At 42.5% G+C, this 17741-nt stretch overlaps 1 protein-coding gene across 1 annotated transcript in view; it reads left to right on the top strand.

Annotated features, from left to right (window-relative positions):
• The first annotated feature begins 915 nt into the window (after positions 1-915).
• Positions 916-17741, top strand: part of AADAC (arylacetamide deacetylase) — a 76249-nt gene continuing 59423 nt past the window's right edge. The window contains exon 1 of the mRNA XM_040349211.1: positions 916-1284. Coding sequence (XP_040205145.1) covers positions 1147-1284 — 138 coding nt within the window. The 5' untranslated portion in view covers positions 916-1146. The remainder of the gene's footprint in view (positions 1285-17741) is intronic.

The following is a 17741-nucleotide window of genomic DNA, read 5'->3' as shown; positions in this document are numbered from 1 at the left end:
GACTTATGTGATGGACATGTGTATGTGATTTGTATTATTTTTGTTACTTTTAGGCCCCTTTCACACTGGGGCGCTGCTTTACAGTCGGAATTGCGGAGGTATTCGACTGTTAGCAGTGCGGGTTTACCCCCGCTAGCGGCCAAAAAAGGGTTAATACCGCCCGCAATGCGCCTCTGCAGAGGCGCATTGCGACTGTATAGCCGCGGTTTCCCATTGCTTTCAATGGGAAGAAGCAGTGGTGGAGCGGTAAACACACCGCTCCAAAGATGCGGCTAGCAGGACTTTTGGAGCGGTCCTGCTAGCACACCCGAGGGCTTTCACACTGGAGAAACAGCAGCCTCTGTTTCAGGTCGGTTTGTAGGTGCTATTTTTAGAGCGATAGCGCCTGCAAACTGCCCCAGTGTGAAAGGGTTCTAAGGATAATAAGTGTTATTGTCACTCCTCAATATTTATCTGTCAAAATATAATTCAAACATTGCTTAAAAAATTTGTAAGAATAGCTTCATTAAAAAAATGCACAAAAAATCCATTAGTATATCCAGAGCAGAGTTATACATAGCAGACATGATTCACTTTTCGCTACTTCAGTTGGTCAGCAAATGTTCATTGCTAATTCAACCAATCGAAATCCTGAAAGAGAGGGAGTATGGCCAAGCTCGACTTGAAGAAAAGTCAAGCTATGCATATCTATTCGTCTTCCTTTTTTCTAAATCGACTAATTTTAACATGCAGTATTTGTACACGGTAACCTCTGTTTTTGCATTTGGTCATTTTGATTTGCCAAGGTTTGTGACAGGTTTACTTTAAGGCTTGAGTTATCTGTACAGGGCAAAACATGTACGCTCAGCTGGAGTGCTAATGCCTGTTTACTACAGTCAACAAAAAAAATCATTTAAGGCACGATGCATTCATTTGGGTGTGTAGCCTAAGCAATACGATCTGTGCTACTACTGTGACAGAGCCTCCTAGTAATGATCTACCCAACTGCCTTCCACAGCATTTCTGTAGGCTGCAGTGGAGATCAGATGACGAGTGGGCTTAGGTCCAGCAGATTAACTTGCCCTATCAGTTCTGCTGCTGACTTGCAACACAGGCGTTGAGAAGAGGCTTTATTCACTTAACAGACGTGGGGCATTGGAGTTGGACATGGCATCAAAATCAGTGTGCTTTGTGCTTGTGACTGTGCTGCTAGCATACTACATTTACAAGCCTCTGCCAGACAATGTGGAAGAGAAATTCAAAGTGATGTTGATGGATGCAACTTTTCGAACTCTAGGACATGCGGTAAGTTTAGCCTTGCTTTTCTAATGACTTAATCCTTTTAATCATTTTCAACAGCTTTTAAATATGCATTAAAGACAAACTGCACACGAGCAATGTAATTCTGCAATCAGGATTTAGAAAATCCTGCTGAATTGTAGTATGGATAGGTGCTAAGAGATCTGTTCCTGAAGTCAGTCCAGTAAAAGATGACAGGATACAGGATTTTACTAACTTGATTTATAGCTGCACTTGCATGGAAGTTGAGTTTGCTAATACTTAAGAAATAGAATCTTTAATTGGCTAATCATTAATCAAATTTCTTTAGCAATGACACAAATCTGAATAGTGCTAGTGGTAGATTTGGGGTTAACTGTTCTATTATTTGTGAGCTTACTATTGTGAGAAGCTCTGCTTCTTAGGTCAGTGTTCAATTGTCTTATTGTTTCTACTGTGTTCCACGTCTAACACCCTGCATAAACTCCTGACATTATTTCTCAACAACAATTAGCAGCAGCCAAGAGCAAATACCTTATCAGAAATCTTCCAGCATGCTGGGCTTTTAGGATCTGTATAAAGTCAATGTTTATAATTGCAGATCGGGGGGAAAAAATCTTTGCAGCTGATTTGCATGTGGATGGTTTTACTGATGAAGTATTATACCAAGTCTTAAGTATACATTTATGTTTACTCTGGAACTAGAACAACGTGTTTGCTTTTCACAAACAATTTTAAATGGTGCAGAGTCAAACAGGATCCTTATGCACTTAATGATTATTGAATAAAAATATGACTACAATAACAGAGCAATTCACAAAGGAAATGTAAATGTATACATCTTCATATTTATGTGGTTGTTGGTTACCTTTACTGTGTGAATTCTGCTAAACGTAGCAGTGATGACTATATTGACAGCAAATGTATCCCTGCACACATGAACTGTGTATAATTACCAAGCATTTTCAGTATAATCTGCAAATGCTTCATGTCAGTTTCATGTACAATTATTGAGGATGGTAGGGAATATATATGTATCTAATCAGTCTTATCTACAAAGTCTCGTTGGGGCTGATGTATTGGAAGTGTACAAATACAAACATACTTGTTACTTAGCCGTTTGATCATCATGAGAATCAAGAAATATTTTCTATAGCAGTTTTCAGTCCCATCATGAAGATCCAGCACTGTGAATTTCTCTGTCAGTTGCCTTATTGGAGTCAGGCCTCGTACACACGACAGAGTTTCTCGGCAAAAACCAGCAAGAAACTTGCTGGGAGAAATTTTTTTGCTGAGGAAACCGGTCGTGTGTACATTTTCTCGAGGAAACTGTCGAGAAACTCGACGAGCCAAAAAGAGAGCATGTTCTCTATTTCCTTGACGGGAATATAGAGAAAATTGGCTTGTCGAGTTCCTCGACAGCCAAACAAGGAACTTGACGAGGAAAACGATGTGTTTCGCCCGTCGAGTTTCTTGGTCGTGTGTACGAGGCTTTAGAGTTCCCAAGGACATGAGATTAGGCATGCTCCTCATCCAGACAATTTAGATGCCAATGGTATGTCTAAAGGTTGGCTGCAGAAAATCCCACCTGGACCACTGATCTCAGAGTAGAAAACCTGATATTGTATCCTTTTGTACCCCTAAAAATAACCCAGAAGTGTATTGAGCAACATCTTCTCCTTCTTTATCCATTGCCTAAATAATATTGTTTGTGCAAACTGACCTTTCCTGAAAATAAGTTCAGAAACATTTCCGGTGAAATGGTCAAATCTTGCAACTTAAAAGCTTCTCAGATGTCTAGGGCCAGCTTCAACTCTAGTACTTACTAGTCTTGAAGCCTGAAAACATTGGTAGATGCCAGAAGTATGGATGAGGATAGAGACAGATTCACCCAAAAGTGAAAATTTTGCAACTCACCCCTCCTTCTCTACATTTGGCACTTTTTTTTTGGGGGGGGGGTACCTGATTTTGACTGGTACCTGCTTTCCCACTGCAGGTCAGGAAATTTGCGCCCCCTTCCCATGCAGCCTTCTGGGACACATCACAGGTCCCAGAAGACTGCGGGTCCAATCAAAAAGTGCAGCATGGCTCACGCATGTGCAATTGGAAGCTGGCTGTGAAGCCGAAAGGCTTCACTGCCAGTTTCCCTCAGGCTACTTTCACACAGAGGTGCAAGGTGTCGACAGTAAAACGCTGTTAGTTTAAGCAGCGATTTACTGTCATTTTAGTAGAGCTGCATGATTAATCATTAGAAGATCGCAATCTCAATTCAACCCCCCGCGATCTCCAGGTTGGATTTGCATGATTTTCTAATCTCCCCGCCGGATCCACGGAACCAGCGTGGAAAGCAAATGGCAGATTTGGGAACTGACGTCAGCAACCGGAAGTGACGTCAGTCATCAGAGAGCGCCGCTGGATGTCGATGATGCATAGGCGGTACCACCATGCTTCTCGGCCAGTGGGAAACCTAAACACACAGCACAGCGGTGAGTGCGCATTGCACACTGTGTGAGTTTGCACACCAGCAGCATAATCCGATGATTTAAAAACACAGTGAGTATGCTTCCTTACTTGTGCCTTACTACTATATGTATTATGAACACCAGTGACCACAGTGAGTCAGCTACCCCAGGCCCAGACCTTGCAGATGACAATCTATTAAAGGGGGCATGTGAGCCTTTGAGCCGAGGAGTGGACTTAAAATACCGGCAACCACTGTCCCTTATTATGAATATTACCACAGTCTGGAGTCAGGTACCCATATATAATGAATATTACCACAGTCAGCTACCCAGAGTCAGCTACCCACTAGCAGGGAGCTTTTAACTCCCGCTAGTGGCCGAATACCCCTCAGGCTCTCACACCGGAGTGCCAGGAGAGGTGCTTTACAGGCGCTTTGCAGGCGCTATTTTTAGCGCTTTAGCGCCTGCAAAGTGCCTTAGTGTGAAAGTAGCTTTAATGTAGATGCCTGCTCCTGCCCCCGAAGACTAATTGAAGAATCGGCTTGGGTGAGGTTAGCTCTGGATCCAGGGGTAATTGTCCTTATATTTAAATTCAGCAGCTACATTATTTGTAGCTGCTGACTTTTTTTTTTTTTTTGGGGGGGGGGGGGACTGGAGCTCCTCTAAGGCCTCGTACACACGACCGAACATGTCTGCTGAAACTGGACCAGTTTCCGCGGACACGTTCGGTCGTGTGTAGGGCCGACCCGACAATTTTCCGGCCGTCCGGACAGGTTTTCAGCGGACAAATGTTTCTTAGCATGCTAAGAAACATGTCCACTGGAACCATGTCCGATGGTCAGTACGACTCATCGGACATGTCCGCTCGGCCAAAATCCCTTGCATGCGTCTAAGTGATTAGACGCATGCGTGGAAGCATTGAACTTCCGGGGTCGCGTACGTCGCCGCGTCATTGTCGTCGCCGCGTCGTCATCGCGTCGTCACCGCGTAATCTCTCCACGGGGAATTTGGTCTGATGGTGTGTTCAGCCATCAGACGAAAATGATCCCAGCGGACATGTCTGATGAAAACAGTCCGCGGACCGTTTCCATCGGACATGTCCACTCGTCTGTACGAGGCCTTAAACATTTTAAATCAGAAATTAAAAGGTTAGTTGGAATAAAACGGATATAAAAACTAATATAAGTCAGAGAAGAATGCCAATGGTCTAAATAAGTTACTGGCTTGTTTTTCCAATGGAATGCTGCAGCAAGATCAACCCAGTGTAGCTCAGCACCCCTTCTCTTACCTTGGCACGGAAGCATTTTCTGTAATATACAATAAAGGAAGTATCGTATCAAGGTGAGATTAAGGGCCTTTCACAATGACAGATTGATTATACTTGGAAACTTGGGTGCCTTTGGTGTTCCTCGAAGATATAGTAAGCATGTAGGTCAGGGGTACCCAACCTTTTGAAGAGTAAGGGCCACTTAGGCAACTTGGTAACCGGCCGTGGGCCACAATGGGCAGAGCGGGTAGACGGGATGTCAATGTCCGCTCTGCATATGCAGAGCGGACACGTACACAGCACACTATACTTTCTCTTTTTTTTTTCCGGATCGGATTGGAGGTAGGGCATAAGTCTGTTCATGTCTGACACTCCTTGGAGTTGCATGGAGGGTTGAATTGGGTCAGACTGACCGTGTGAAAAGGGCCCAAGGCTGCTTTCACACTGATGCGCTGCGCTTTTTTCCACACTGTGGGTGTAACACAGTGTACCTTTGGCTTTCCTGCACTTTGCAATAGACTTCTATTAGATTCTGCAGGTTTGGTACACTTTCAGAAAGCTCACCAAACTCACAGGTAATAACAGAAGTTTATGGCTCAGTGCAGGTAACCTGCGGATCAGTTTGAAAGCAGCCCAGTAACCACTGCAGAACAGATATGCCCATATATATATATATATATATATATATATATATATACACTGTGATTTTAGTAAAAAAATACCTTTAATAACAGTATTCTATTCTGATCCATCCCAGAGCAGGAGGTTGCGGGCCACATCAGAGGGCTCTGCGGGCCACATGTGGCCCCCAGGCCACTGGTTGGGCACCCCTGATGTAGGTAAATTAAACTATGATCAACTTCTCAAAACTGATTTTGAACATATAATTTAAAAAAATGAAGAACATTCACCATGGTCACCCTTGTATTAGAGAGTTTGTGGCTACCAGTCCTGCATCACCTGTTGTTTTAGGCACTAAAATATCCGAGACTACACAACCTGCACAGTGGTTTCTTTCAGCACAATTTCCTCAAAACAATCTTGTGAGCCATAACTGGAGAAAAGGGTTGCAAAATGTTTAGTGGTCGCCAAACAGGTTTTCTTTTTGTATGGAATGAAGTGACACAGGTTAGAGGTTGCAGGTTTGATCTTTTTACCAATATAACCTTTTTTTTAATGAAGTTCTGTTTCAGCCCCAGGAAGGATTCAGTTATATGAGAATAAGCTTTGGAGATGCTGCACAGAGAAAGTATGTAATCAGTAGTCTGCACAGATCACAACAAACAGATTATCTGCGAGTTTGAGTTTGGACTTTGTGACCTTTTATCTTAACAAACTGTACAGCATAGAAGGCTTTGTTTTTTTATGGCAAAGGTTACAGACAAACAATTCAACTAAAAACAACTTAAATCAGAAATAAATTGGGCAACAATCCCAGTTTTAGTCACGTAATACAATAATACAGTTTTTAAAAGATCAATAAGTGCTTTAGGTTTGGATTTGCCAAGAATGGGATGCTATAGGGAGCATGCATAATGTTAAGAATGAAAGTCTGATATGTATAAAAATGTTAGCCATAGCTGTTATGGGTGAGGATTATATGCCTAATACTAAATGCCATCCAAACAGCTAAATACATATACAGTATAAAATACATAAAAGGGAGCTGTTTACCTGCCAAAGGATTTGTATTTCTGTTTATCCACTCCTTAGATACACACAGCTCCATCACACAGACAATCAAATGACACCAAATACATTTAAAGCGGTAGTTCACCCTGACCCACATGATGTTACCATCGAGACAGGCATTGTAGCGCGAGCTACAGTATGCCTGTCCCGATTTTTTTAACCCCGTACTCACCTCGTAGTCGTCCATCGTAGATTTCGGCTCCCGCGGGGAATGGGCGTGCCTATGGAGAGGGAGGATGATTGACGGCCGGCCCTGGCACGTCACTCTCCCCGAAGACAGCCGGAGTAGGTCTCGGCTCTTCACGGCGCGTGCGCACAGGCTATGCGCACGCGTCGTGAAGACCAAGCCTATTTCGGCTATTTCCGGAGAAGCGTGACGCGCCAGAGCCGGCCGTCAATCATCCTCCGTCTCCAGAGGCACGCCCATTCCCCGGTATCTTCGATGGACGACTACAAGGTGAGTATGGGGGGAAAAAATTCGGGACAGGCATACTGTAGCTCGCACTACAGTGCCTGATTTAAAGGTAAAAGAAAAAAAAATTTTTTTTTTCCTGTCGATAGGGTGAACCCCCGCTTTAAGGAATACAGTAGTGTCCTCACTCTACCCCAAGCCTGTTATTTACTGTAGATAGTAAAAGTCCAATTACGGTGTGATGAGGTCATAAGTCCGCTCTAGGTGCTCTCTCCTATCATTTTGTTCTTTGTCAGCAAGTTTGCATGCAATGCACATGGTTGGCTCCCAGCCCTGCCCTTTCCCCTTTCAAATTCAGGAAGTTTTTGAGGTGAGAACACTTATGGGATATACACCTAGTGTGTGCTCACCCAACTTTATAACACCAGGGGCCAGGGACTGGCATTAGGTGTTTCTAGAGTCTAGCAGAATATGGATACTAAAGGGTGGTGGTGTACATATACTTCTGGTTTGTGAGTGGAATTCAGAAATTATGTTTTTGAATACTAGTTTACTTAGCAAAACACATCGGCCCGGATTCACAAAGCACTTGCGCCGACGTAGAACAAGATACGCCGACGTAAGTGCAAATGTGCGCCGTCGTATCTGTGCGCCGTACCCACAAACTAAGATACGCCTAAAAACAGGCTTAATCCCGCCAACGTAACTTGCCTATGCCAGCGTAGGGTGGGCGCAAATTTAAGCTGGACGCATGGTGGCGCTCCTATTGATCAGCCATTCAAATATGCAAATGAGTAAAAAGTTAAGCCCCATAAAGGAGGTGCAACCCAGCAGCAGACATGCAAAGGTCTGCACCAAGGAATACAAGCCGGCGCATTTTACGTAGTTTACGTTGGACGTGAGTCTGGCTGGGCGTAGGATACGTTCATGGCGTAGGCAGTGATCCGGTGTATCTTAGGCAGTTGTTCCGACGTGGTTGTGAGCATGCGCAGGGGGATGCGTCCACGGCACGACGCATGCGCAGTTCGTTAAACGTACTTGTCTGGCGCTCGGACCATTGTTTGCATGGGGTCACGCCTCATTTGCATGGGTCAAGCCCACTTCTACCTACACGGGCCTGCACCTTTGGAACCTACACCACGCCGACGCAGCGTGGGGAGCACTGGCTTCCTGAATTTCATGCTTGCCTCTCTGCGCTGCGTCGGCGTGGCGTACATTGGTTTGCGCTACAGCGGCGTAATGTGCGCCCCGCTCTCTGTGAATCTGGGCCATCAACATGAGTAGGCATACAGTATTTACCTTTTAGCTGTCATTTGGCTCCTAGCAATCTGTCACTGTGCACATTCAGGGCAAATTGATACTGTAGGTCCTCCATGTCAATTGCTAGACATGTGCACACTGAAATATTTTGTTTCGGAAATTTGTTTTAGTCCGAAAAATGTATTTATTTAGTTACTCCCGAAATTAGTTTTTCTTTATTTTGTTTCGTTAAAAAATAAATTTGTCTGAAAATCTGAAATAATTAAGGTTGAATCTGTGATTGAAGGCTTATGGTGTCTGTCGAATGTTCTAAAGCCCTGTACACATGATCGGTCCATCCGATGAGAACAGTCTGATGGACCGTTTTCATCGGTTAACCGATGAAGCGGACTGATGGTCCGTTAAGCCTACACACCATCGGTTAAAAAAAACATTGTGTCGGAACGCGGTGGCGTAAAACACAACGAAAAAATGAAGTTCAATGCTTCCAAGCATGCGTCGACTTGATTCTGAGCATGCGTGGATTTTTATCCGATGGACGTGCCTACAAATGATCGTTTAGGTATCCATCGGTTACATTTAAAACAAGATTGCTTTTATTTTAACCTATGGATAAATAACCGATGGGGCCCACACACGATCGGTTTGGTCCGATGAAAACGGTCCATCAGACCATTCTCATCGGTTTGACCTAAACTGTACGACGTCGTAATCGTACATTTCCGGTCGAATGTTCCACCTACAAGCTATAGTAGAATTCTAATTTTGTATGACACTAGTAATAGTTATATTTATTAATTATTATCACTAGTCAACCAACATTAGAATTCTTCTATAGCCTATGGGCGGAGAATTTGAACATAAATGTCCGCTCGTGGCAACTGCTTCGTCGAATCTTTTCTCTCTATGTTGAATAATCTTGGACTAATAAAGTTAGGTTAGGCACATTCAACCTTTTTTGGTATTGTCTCTATAATGTCGAATCGTTTCTCGCTATGTAGAATAATCTTGGACTAATAGAGTTAAGGTTAAGCACATTCGACCACAAGTTCCATAGACACAGATTGCTATTGTCAGCGTCATGTCGAATCTCCTATCTATATCGAACTGTTGTAGCAACGAAAACAAAGCATTTGTTTATGTCAGAGATTTCGATTTTCGGATTCTGCTTGTTCGTTATCGTTTGTTAAATACCCGAAAATCGTACGAAAATGCATTTGGACGAAAACGAATGCACAGGTCTATCGAATACTGATGAAGGTTATACAGGGTTAAAGACCCTGCCCTCATATACACTATATTACTAAAAGTATTGGCACACATGCCTTTACATGCATATAAATTTCAATGGCATCCCACGTCTTATGCCCTATACACACAATCGTTTGTTCCGTCGGAATAAACTCTGACAGGTTTTTCCGACAGAATTCTGCTCAAGCTGTCTTGCATACACACCAAATTCCGACAAAAACGCGGTGACGTACAACAATACGACGAGCCTAGAAAAATTAGGTTCAATGCTTCCAAGCATGCATCGAATTGTTTCCGAGTATGCGTGTTTTTTTCTGTCGGAATTCCATACAGACAAACTGATAGCAATTCTTTCTAACTCCGTCAGAAAAAGTCAGATGGGGCATACACACGGTCGGAATATCCGATGAAAAAATTCCGTCTGACTTTTTCCATCGGAAATTCTGATCGAGTGTACTAGGCATAGGTCCGTAGGGTTCACTATTGAGTTGGCCCACCCTTTGTAACTATACCAGCTTCAACTCTTCTGGGAAGGCTGTGCACAAGGTTTAGGAGTGTGTCTATAGGAATATGTGACCATTCTTCCAGAAGCACATTGGTGAGATCAGGCACTGATGTGGACGAGAAGGCCTGATTTGCAGTCTCTTCATCCCAAAGGTGTTCTATCGGGTTGAGGTCAGGAATCTGTGCAGGCCAGTCAAGTTCCTCCACCCCAAACTCGCTCATCTATGTTTTTATGGAACTTGTTTGTGCAGTCATGTTGGAACAGGAAAGGGCCATCCCCAAACTGTTCCCACAAAGTTGGGAGCATAAAATTGTCCAAAATGTCTTGGTATGCTGACGCCTTAAGAATTCCCTTACTGGAACTAAGGGGCCAAGCCCAACCCCTGAAAAACAACCCCACACCCTAATCCCCCCTCCACCAAATGATTTGGACCAGTGCACAAAGCAAAGTCTGTAAAGACATGAATGAGCGAGTTTGGGATGGTAATATACTTTTGGTAATATAGTGTAGATTGGACCAAGCGATCGGCTGCACTTTGAAAAGTAACAACCACATCCCTTATGCAAGCTTCCTTACACATGCTGTACATGTATTTCTGAAGAAGAAAGTGGTTGTATCTGACTTGTTATAATGTAAAGTGCAATTGGCAGTACATTAAAATCTGCCCAATAAATACACAGTCAGCAAACTACACTGCTATAATAGAAAATTGGGAGACAGATTTTGAAAATGGAGGTTGTTACCATAATAGTTGTGGTCACATGGAATATTTATTTCTGTTACTTCAGTTGGATTTTGAAGGAAATATATAATGTTTTGAGATCAATTGTATTTTATTGAGGTGGGATAGGTCGCTCTTCTGACTTCTCAGGTATGTGTGTGTGTGTGTAAATTTCAGCTTGAGCTATTGGGCCACATACACAAAAGTTTAAATTTTTAGCATTTAGAGACACCTGCTGGTTAAATACAAAATATTGATACACAATTTTTCATATTTGCTTGACTGTTAGAAATATGTAAATATTTAAATATCCATAACCTCATTACAGGTGCACTTTAAAAGTATTTTTTATAAGTGTCTATAACTAATTTTTAAGCTAATAGGATGTTAATTAAAATGAAAAATCAGGAAAAAACGTCCTGGGACATTTCCAGGACAGTTGGTAACTGTGGCTGCCATATTGCTGATCACTTTTCAAAACCTTGTGCACACCAATTTTTTTAAATTTTACATTTTACTTTATGCAGGGTTCCTTCTTTTGTTTAAAATCATGTTTAAAAAAAATTACATAACATGATTGCAAAATTTGGAGGCACTGTCACATATACAGATGCTAGATAAAGTGAACAAGAGTCCTGCTCTGCCGTTTAATTTCCCCACCTCTCTGTTATTTGATGATAACTGACAATGAAGGAAATTAAGTACCGTAAGTGTGCAGAGGTTTGCTTTATGAAATCATCTAAGGCATAAGTGCTCTTTTGTGATAAATATTAACTATTATGTTGCTCCGTATTAATTTTTGCTTCAATGTCAGCAATCTTAACATTTGTAGTGCTGACATTGCACCCTAGGGAGCTGGAAAAGTATTTGTGCCACTGGATGAGATTTTTTCAGTTACATCATAATAAAATAAAGCACCATTTATTAAATCATCTTTAAAAAAACATATTCAAACATGTAAAAACAATCAGAATAAGCACCGTGGTGAAATCTGACAGAAAAGTTTACACATAGGCGTACGCAGGGGGTGTATGTGGGCACACCCTAATCACCATGTGAGGTGCCGATTCCCCCTACTGCCCGGGCTCCCCCCACCCTGCAGTGCTACTGGCTTCACTCCTCTCCCCCTGGCTTCTGCAGGAAATGTTTCAGGATTGAGAGTAGGAAAAGGGACTATTAAATCTGTAATTTACCAGCATATTCCTTTTCTAAATGAACACAGTGAACACACTCGCTCACTGTGTTCATTCATAACTGAAGTATAGTAAAAAGTGTTTAATATGGTTCAGTTTGTGAATGAAAGGGAAGCCACTCAGCACAGACCAATTCATTCCCTGCCCAGTGAAAGGCACGTGTGTTTAAGCTTTGGGGTGCCCACCCTAATGCAATAGGCTGCGCACACCTATCAGTGTACATATGTCACAATTGTTGTGAAAACAATATCAACAATAGTACGTCAGAATATCATGTAACACATTGTAACAAAACTCACATTCACAACATCAATGGCTAGAGAAAGTGTGTTCTCCAGTGCAGGTCTCAAGTCAAGTGAGTACAAAGAGACACCAAAACAAACGATTGATAGGCCTTTAGGTATCATTACCACATACAATAGTCATCATGATGTGGTTAACAAATACTTTGTATCAATAGATATTGGCACTTTCTTTCAGATCCCAAAACAGCTAAGTTTTTTCCTCCTCTTGCATGCCTCACCTCGATCCAGCGATGACTAAGCATTAGTTGTTAATGCGAAACGCGTCAGCCGTCTATCCCACTGTATGCTGTTGTGTGCTGTGCATTTTTTCCTTTTTACAATAAAGAGCACGTCTTTTTTCAACAAGACTTTTTGGAGTGCGGCTGTCCATCCATTCTCCCACCTGCTTAATTCTATGCATTGCCAGCACCCGTGTGATTCCTGAGTGGACATTGATTACCTGCCTGTGCTCACCTGGAGCGGCGGTCTCCCTACCTATCGATCCAGCGATGTGCATGAGAATAACAGCTCTCTGGGGTTTCTTTCTCCTCATTGGCTCACACAGTAGCATGAGCCATTGGCTCCCACTGCTGTTAATCGCAGTCAGAGAGCCAATGAGGAAAGAGCGAAGGGCAGGGCCGAGCCACACTCTGTGTGTGAATAGACAATGTCCATTCACAGGAGCGAGCCTGTTTGAGTGTGCCCATAGCAAAAGGCTTGCTATTGGGGTCACTCGACACTGGTGGGGGGTAGGAGCTAGGATGGCTGGCGGGGGACCCAAAAAGAGTATCGGAGCTGCTCTGTGCAAAACCATTGCACAGAGCAGGTAAGTATAACATGTTTGCTTTTAAAATAAAAAAATACAGCCTTTAGAATCACTTTAAATTGTTGACTATGTTTTTTTAACCACCTCAATACTGTGCCATACCCGAAAGACGGCTCTCTAGTTTTAGGGGGGGCATCCATGAACGTCTTCCCAGAACACGCCTCCTGTAGCGCTCATTAGGCACGTTTGTGACCGCTGTGTTCTTTGGACACAGCTGATCACAGATCAGGGTACCGGGAAAATCACAGTGGCCCTTTACCATGTGATAAGCTGTGTCCAATCACAGCTGATCACATGTAAACCGACTTGACGGTTGTAGGCATTACTTTCCTCTTGTGCTGTCACTGTGTGATGAAAGGAGAGCGTATAACCAGCAAGGCTGACAGGGCACTTTTTCACTGATAATCAGGGCACTAATCATCGGTGCCCTAAAGATCATTGCATCCCCATTAGTGCAGCTTATCAGTGTCAACTATTAGTGCCCATCAATGCTGTGTTACAAATGCCCATCAGTGCAGCCTCATCAGTTCAGCTTATCAGTGCTACCTATCAGTGCAGCCTCATTAGTGCCTGTCAGTACTGCCTCATCAATGCAGCCTCATCAGTGCACATCAGTGCATCCTTATCAATGCACATCACAGAAGAAGAAAAATTATCTTTTTTTTTAAATGTTACAAACTAAGAAAAACTTTTTTTTTTCTCAGAATTTTTGGCCTTTTTTTGGTTTGTTTAATGAAAAATAAAAAGTTTAGTTCAAACAATAGCAACAGTAACAGTGTTAAATATAATACTATACACTGACTCAAGCAATATCAGTATGAATAAGTACAGATACAATGACCAAATAGCTGTAAAAGGGAACTCTGCGGCAGGCAAAAATCAGCATGATCTAGCTACAGCTTTCAACAAATGACCAGTGGAAAACTGAGGTAGTCTTCCATCAGTGAGGCCCTTAACTTTTTGCAGGCGCGCTTACTCACAGTGGACTTCTGTAGCTTTATATTACAATATATATATAAAGGAGCAAAAGTGCAATAATCTAACCTCCCTCTTCCCGCTAGATCAGGCCCCAGAATTAATTTTCTTTGACCTTATTCCAATCCTCAGCAAGAAACAGCTTTTATTACTCACTGTGACATCATCAATTTTCTCAATGTCTTTGCAGGGACAGCTGCTGAGGGCTCAGTTCCTACTGATGTCAGAATGCACCCAGAACTATATCTCCCAAGAACCCTTTTTCCTATACACATTCTATTTAGAGTCAATGCAGTAGCACTGAGGGTTGGAGTTATACAAAATCATGTAGTCCAGCAAGCAGGGTGGACAACATTACTCAGGATTTTAGAGCATAAAAGGCATTATATTGGGGGTCGGCAACCCATCGATCGCAATCTACCTGTTAATCTTGAGAAGGTGAAGGGTAGACCGTGTCCCTTCCTTTCTAACCCCAGAACTTAAACAGGATGGGCGGCGTGGGTGGTATTTACTGGAACCGAACCCCTGTTTTTTCCTCCTGTGGCAGTTGAAAAGCGACTTATTCTCCTCTCCCTCCTGCCAGAATTTAGCTGCCAGTGCCACAGGAGAAAAATACAGGGGATTGGTTCCAGTCAATGCTGCCCTGCAATCTTGTTTCTCTTTCTCAAAAGTGAGAAATCAGAGATCTATTTAAAAACCTGATATTTTACCAAAGAACCTCAACAGGGCTGCTAAACAAATTGTAAAAAATAATTGTAATAAAAAAATAAAAAATTGTAAAAAATAATTAAAAATACTATTGTAAAAAAATAATAATAAATAAATAAATAAAAAACTACTGACACCAACCTCTGCCCTACTGACAAAGCCCTCTGTCCTACTGACACTGTCCACTGCCCTACTGACACTGTCCACACACCATCCACTGCCCTACTGACACTGTTCACACACCATCCACTGCCCTACTGACACTGTCCGCACACCATCCACTGCCCTACTGCCTCTATTCACACACCATCCACTGCCCTACTGACATTGTTCACACACCATCCACTGCCCTACTGACACTGTCCACACACCATCCATTGCCCTACTGACAATGTCCACACACCATCCACTGCCCTACTGACACTGTTCACACACCATCTACTGCCCTACTGACACTTCACACACCATCCACTGCTCTACTGACACTTCACACACCATCCACTGCCCTACTGACACTGTCACTGTTCACACACCATCCACTGCCCTACTGACACTGTCCACACACCATCCACTGCCATCCACACACCATCCAATGCCCTACTGACATTGGTCACACACCATCCACTGCCCTACTGACACTATCCACACACCATCCACTGCCCTACTGACACTGTCAACTGCTCTACTGACTGATACTGTCCATTTTTAAAGTAGGCTATGTTTATATTTTTACAATGACATTTGTTTTATTATATCTTTCTAAGTTTTCCTTACTATTTGGTCGGGCCATGCTAGTTAATTTCTTAAAAAAAAAAGGGTGCCGAACCCCGGTGATCTTTGATCCCTTTCATGTTGTTCAAGTAAATCGACACCTCTCAAAGGTTGCCTATTCCTTCACTACATTGTCTGTTAAAGCAGGAAGTTTGGAGCACATTAGCTTTAAGGCAGATCAACAGTCAACATTTATTGCAGAATTAAAGTGTCATTAAACCCACATCAATAAAAACTATCAATAAACACTGTATTACATTCTAACCATACTCTGGGATTCGTTAAGTCACCATGGGATTCATTTGCTGTATTCTGCAAAATATCTGCTTGATCCTGCTGTTCTCTATCTCCCCCTTCTGTCCATGTCCCCACTACAGTTGGGGGTTTTACAGAGCAATGTTGTCAGCTAGTACACATGCTCAGTTTTTCCACTTCCTCTCTCCTCCTCCGTGCCCACTAACCTGCTTAACAAAATGGGGATGGGCTATCACATCTTGATTGATAGAGGCTTTACCTCCCTGTTATTCTAAGACACAGGCTGGAGAGGAGTGATACAACCTGTGATCGATTAGAAAAAAAGTTACTTAGTTTTTTTCTTTATTAAATAATAATTTATACCGCCCTAAGGTTGGATGTTGAAAATATGAATTGGTGTGTGGATTGCGCTAACTCCTAAATAATATTATCTCATACCACTCCTCTCTTACTCCTAATATAAATGAAAAATGAAAAATATAAGTGAAGTTATGGAGATATGTATACGCTGTGCTCTATTTCAGTGGGTGTTCCTCTCCGTGACTACGATTAGATTTATACCCAAACTTCAAACCAGTGTTTTACTCCTAGAAAAAATGCAAACTCAAGCTATATGTACCATATATCTATGAAGCAGCTAAGCAACAGACTATGGTCAATATTCAAAGTGCATGTGCCAAATAAAATAAATTAAGTGCAGATGAAGGAATTGAGAAGCAATATCTGCACTTTATATATTTGGCACATGCACTTTGTATGTTAATCATAGTTTGTTGTTTAGCTCATTTGCACTTTATTCTTCCTTTTTGATAAACTTGTGTCTGTTTATCCTCGCCTACCTCTGGGTCCAACCCAGTTTGCTGAAAAAAAAAAAAAACGATGGGGATTTGTTCTCTTCTGTTTAGGCGGATGAGATGTACCGGTAGTTGATTGTAAACAGGCAGCACATTCTGTTTACTCCCAGTCGCCAATACAGCAGAGCAGGTTCTGTCTGTGTCCGCTGTTCAAAATCTGAGCAGATACGGATGTGCCACCTGCCAGCTATGCTCCAATCAGTGAGCTGATTACCTGCTGATCGCAGTGGAATCCACCTCATGTGAAAGAGGCCCATACACACGATATGAAAATCTGGTCGAAAAATTTGTACGACGAGCTGTCTGCAGATTTTCATCCCTTTTTCGTCAGACCAAAGCTAGATGTGCAGACTATAAAATGTTGGTCAGATGTGAAAAATCCTAAGAGAAAGACTATGCATGCTCAGAAATGAAAGAATACATACAAAACTATTCAACACATTACGTCACTTCTGACGTTGTATTCTGTCGTATGAAAATTTTCGTATTGTGCGTAACCTCTTCACTTTTGACATGACACAAAAAACGGACGTTCGGTCATCCGAAAATCTAAAGGCCCGTACACACGGACGGACTTTTGGCCAACAAACTTCAAAATCAACAAGCTTTCAAATTTGTCCGATCGTGTGTACGCTCCATCGGACCAACTTTTTCGTGTTTCATCGGACAAAAAGTTCGGTCTGCAAACGGACAAACTTTTCGACAACAAAAGTCTGATGGTACCTAGTCCGACCGTGTGTACAGCAAGCCATCGGACTTTTGTACAAAGTGCAAATACGCATGGCTCAGAACCAATGTTAAAATCAACCAACTATTGCAGAAGTTAACCAAAGGGTGGCAGTAAAGAGCAGAAAAACCACGTGATGTTGAGAAAGTTTTAGAAAAGTTTGCAGGAAAGTCCGAGCGTGTGTATGCTATGGGTGTGACTGGACAACTCACTTCGGACAAAAATCCAAGGGAAAGTTTGTCGGATGTCCGACCGTGTGTACGAGGCTTTAGAGTGGAAAGAAAGTACTCATGCTGAAACAACATTGTGTATAAGCACTGG

The sequence above is a fragment of the Rana temporaria genome, chromosome 4, assembly GCF_905171775.1.
Source record: "Rana temporaria chromosome 4, aRanTem1.1, whole genome shotgun sequence".
Classification (NCBI taxonomy): domain Eukaryota; kingdom Metazoa; phylum Chordata; class Amphibia; order Anura; family Ranidae; genus Rana; species Rana temporaria.
This window is presented reverse-complemented; position numbering and strand designations above follow the sequence as displayed.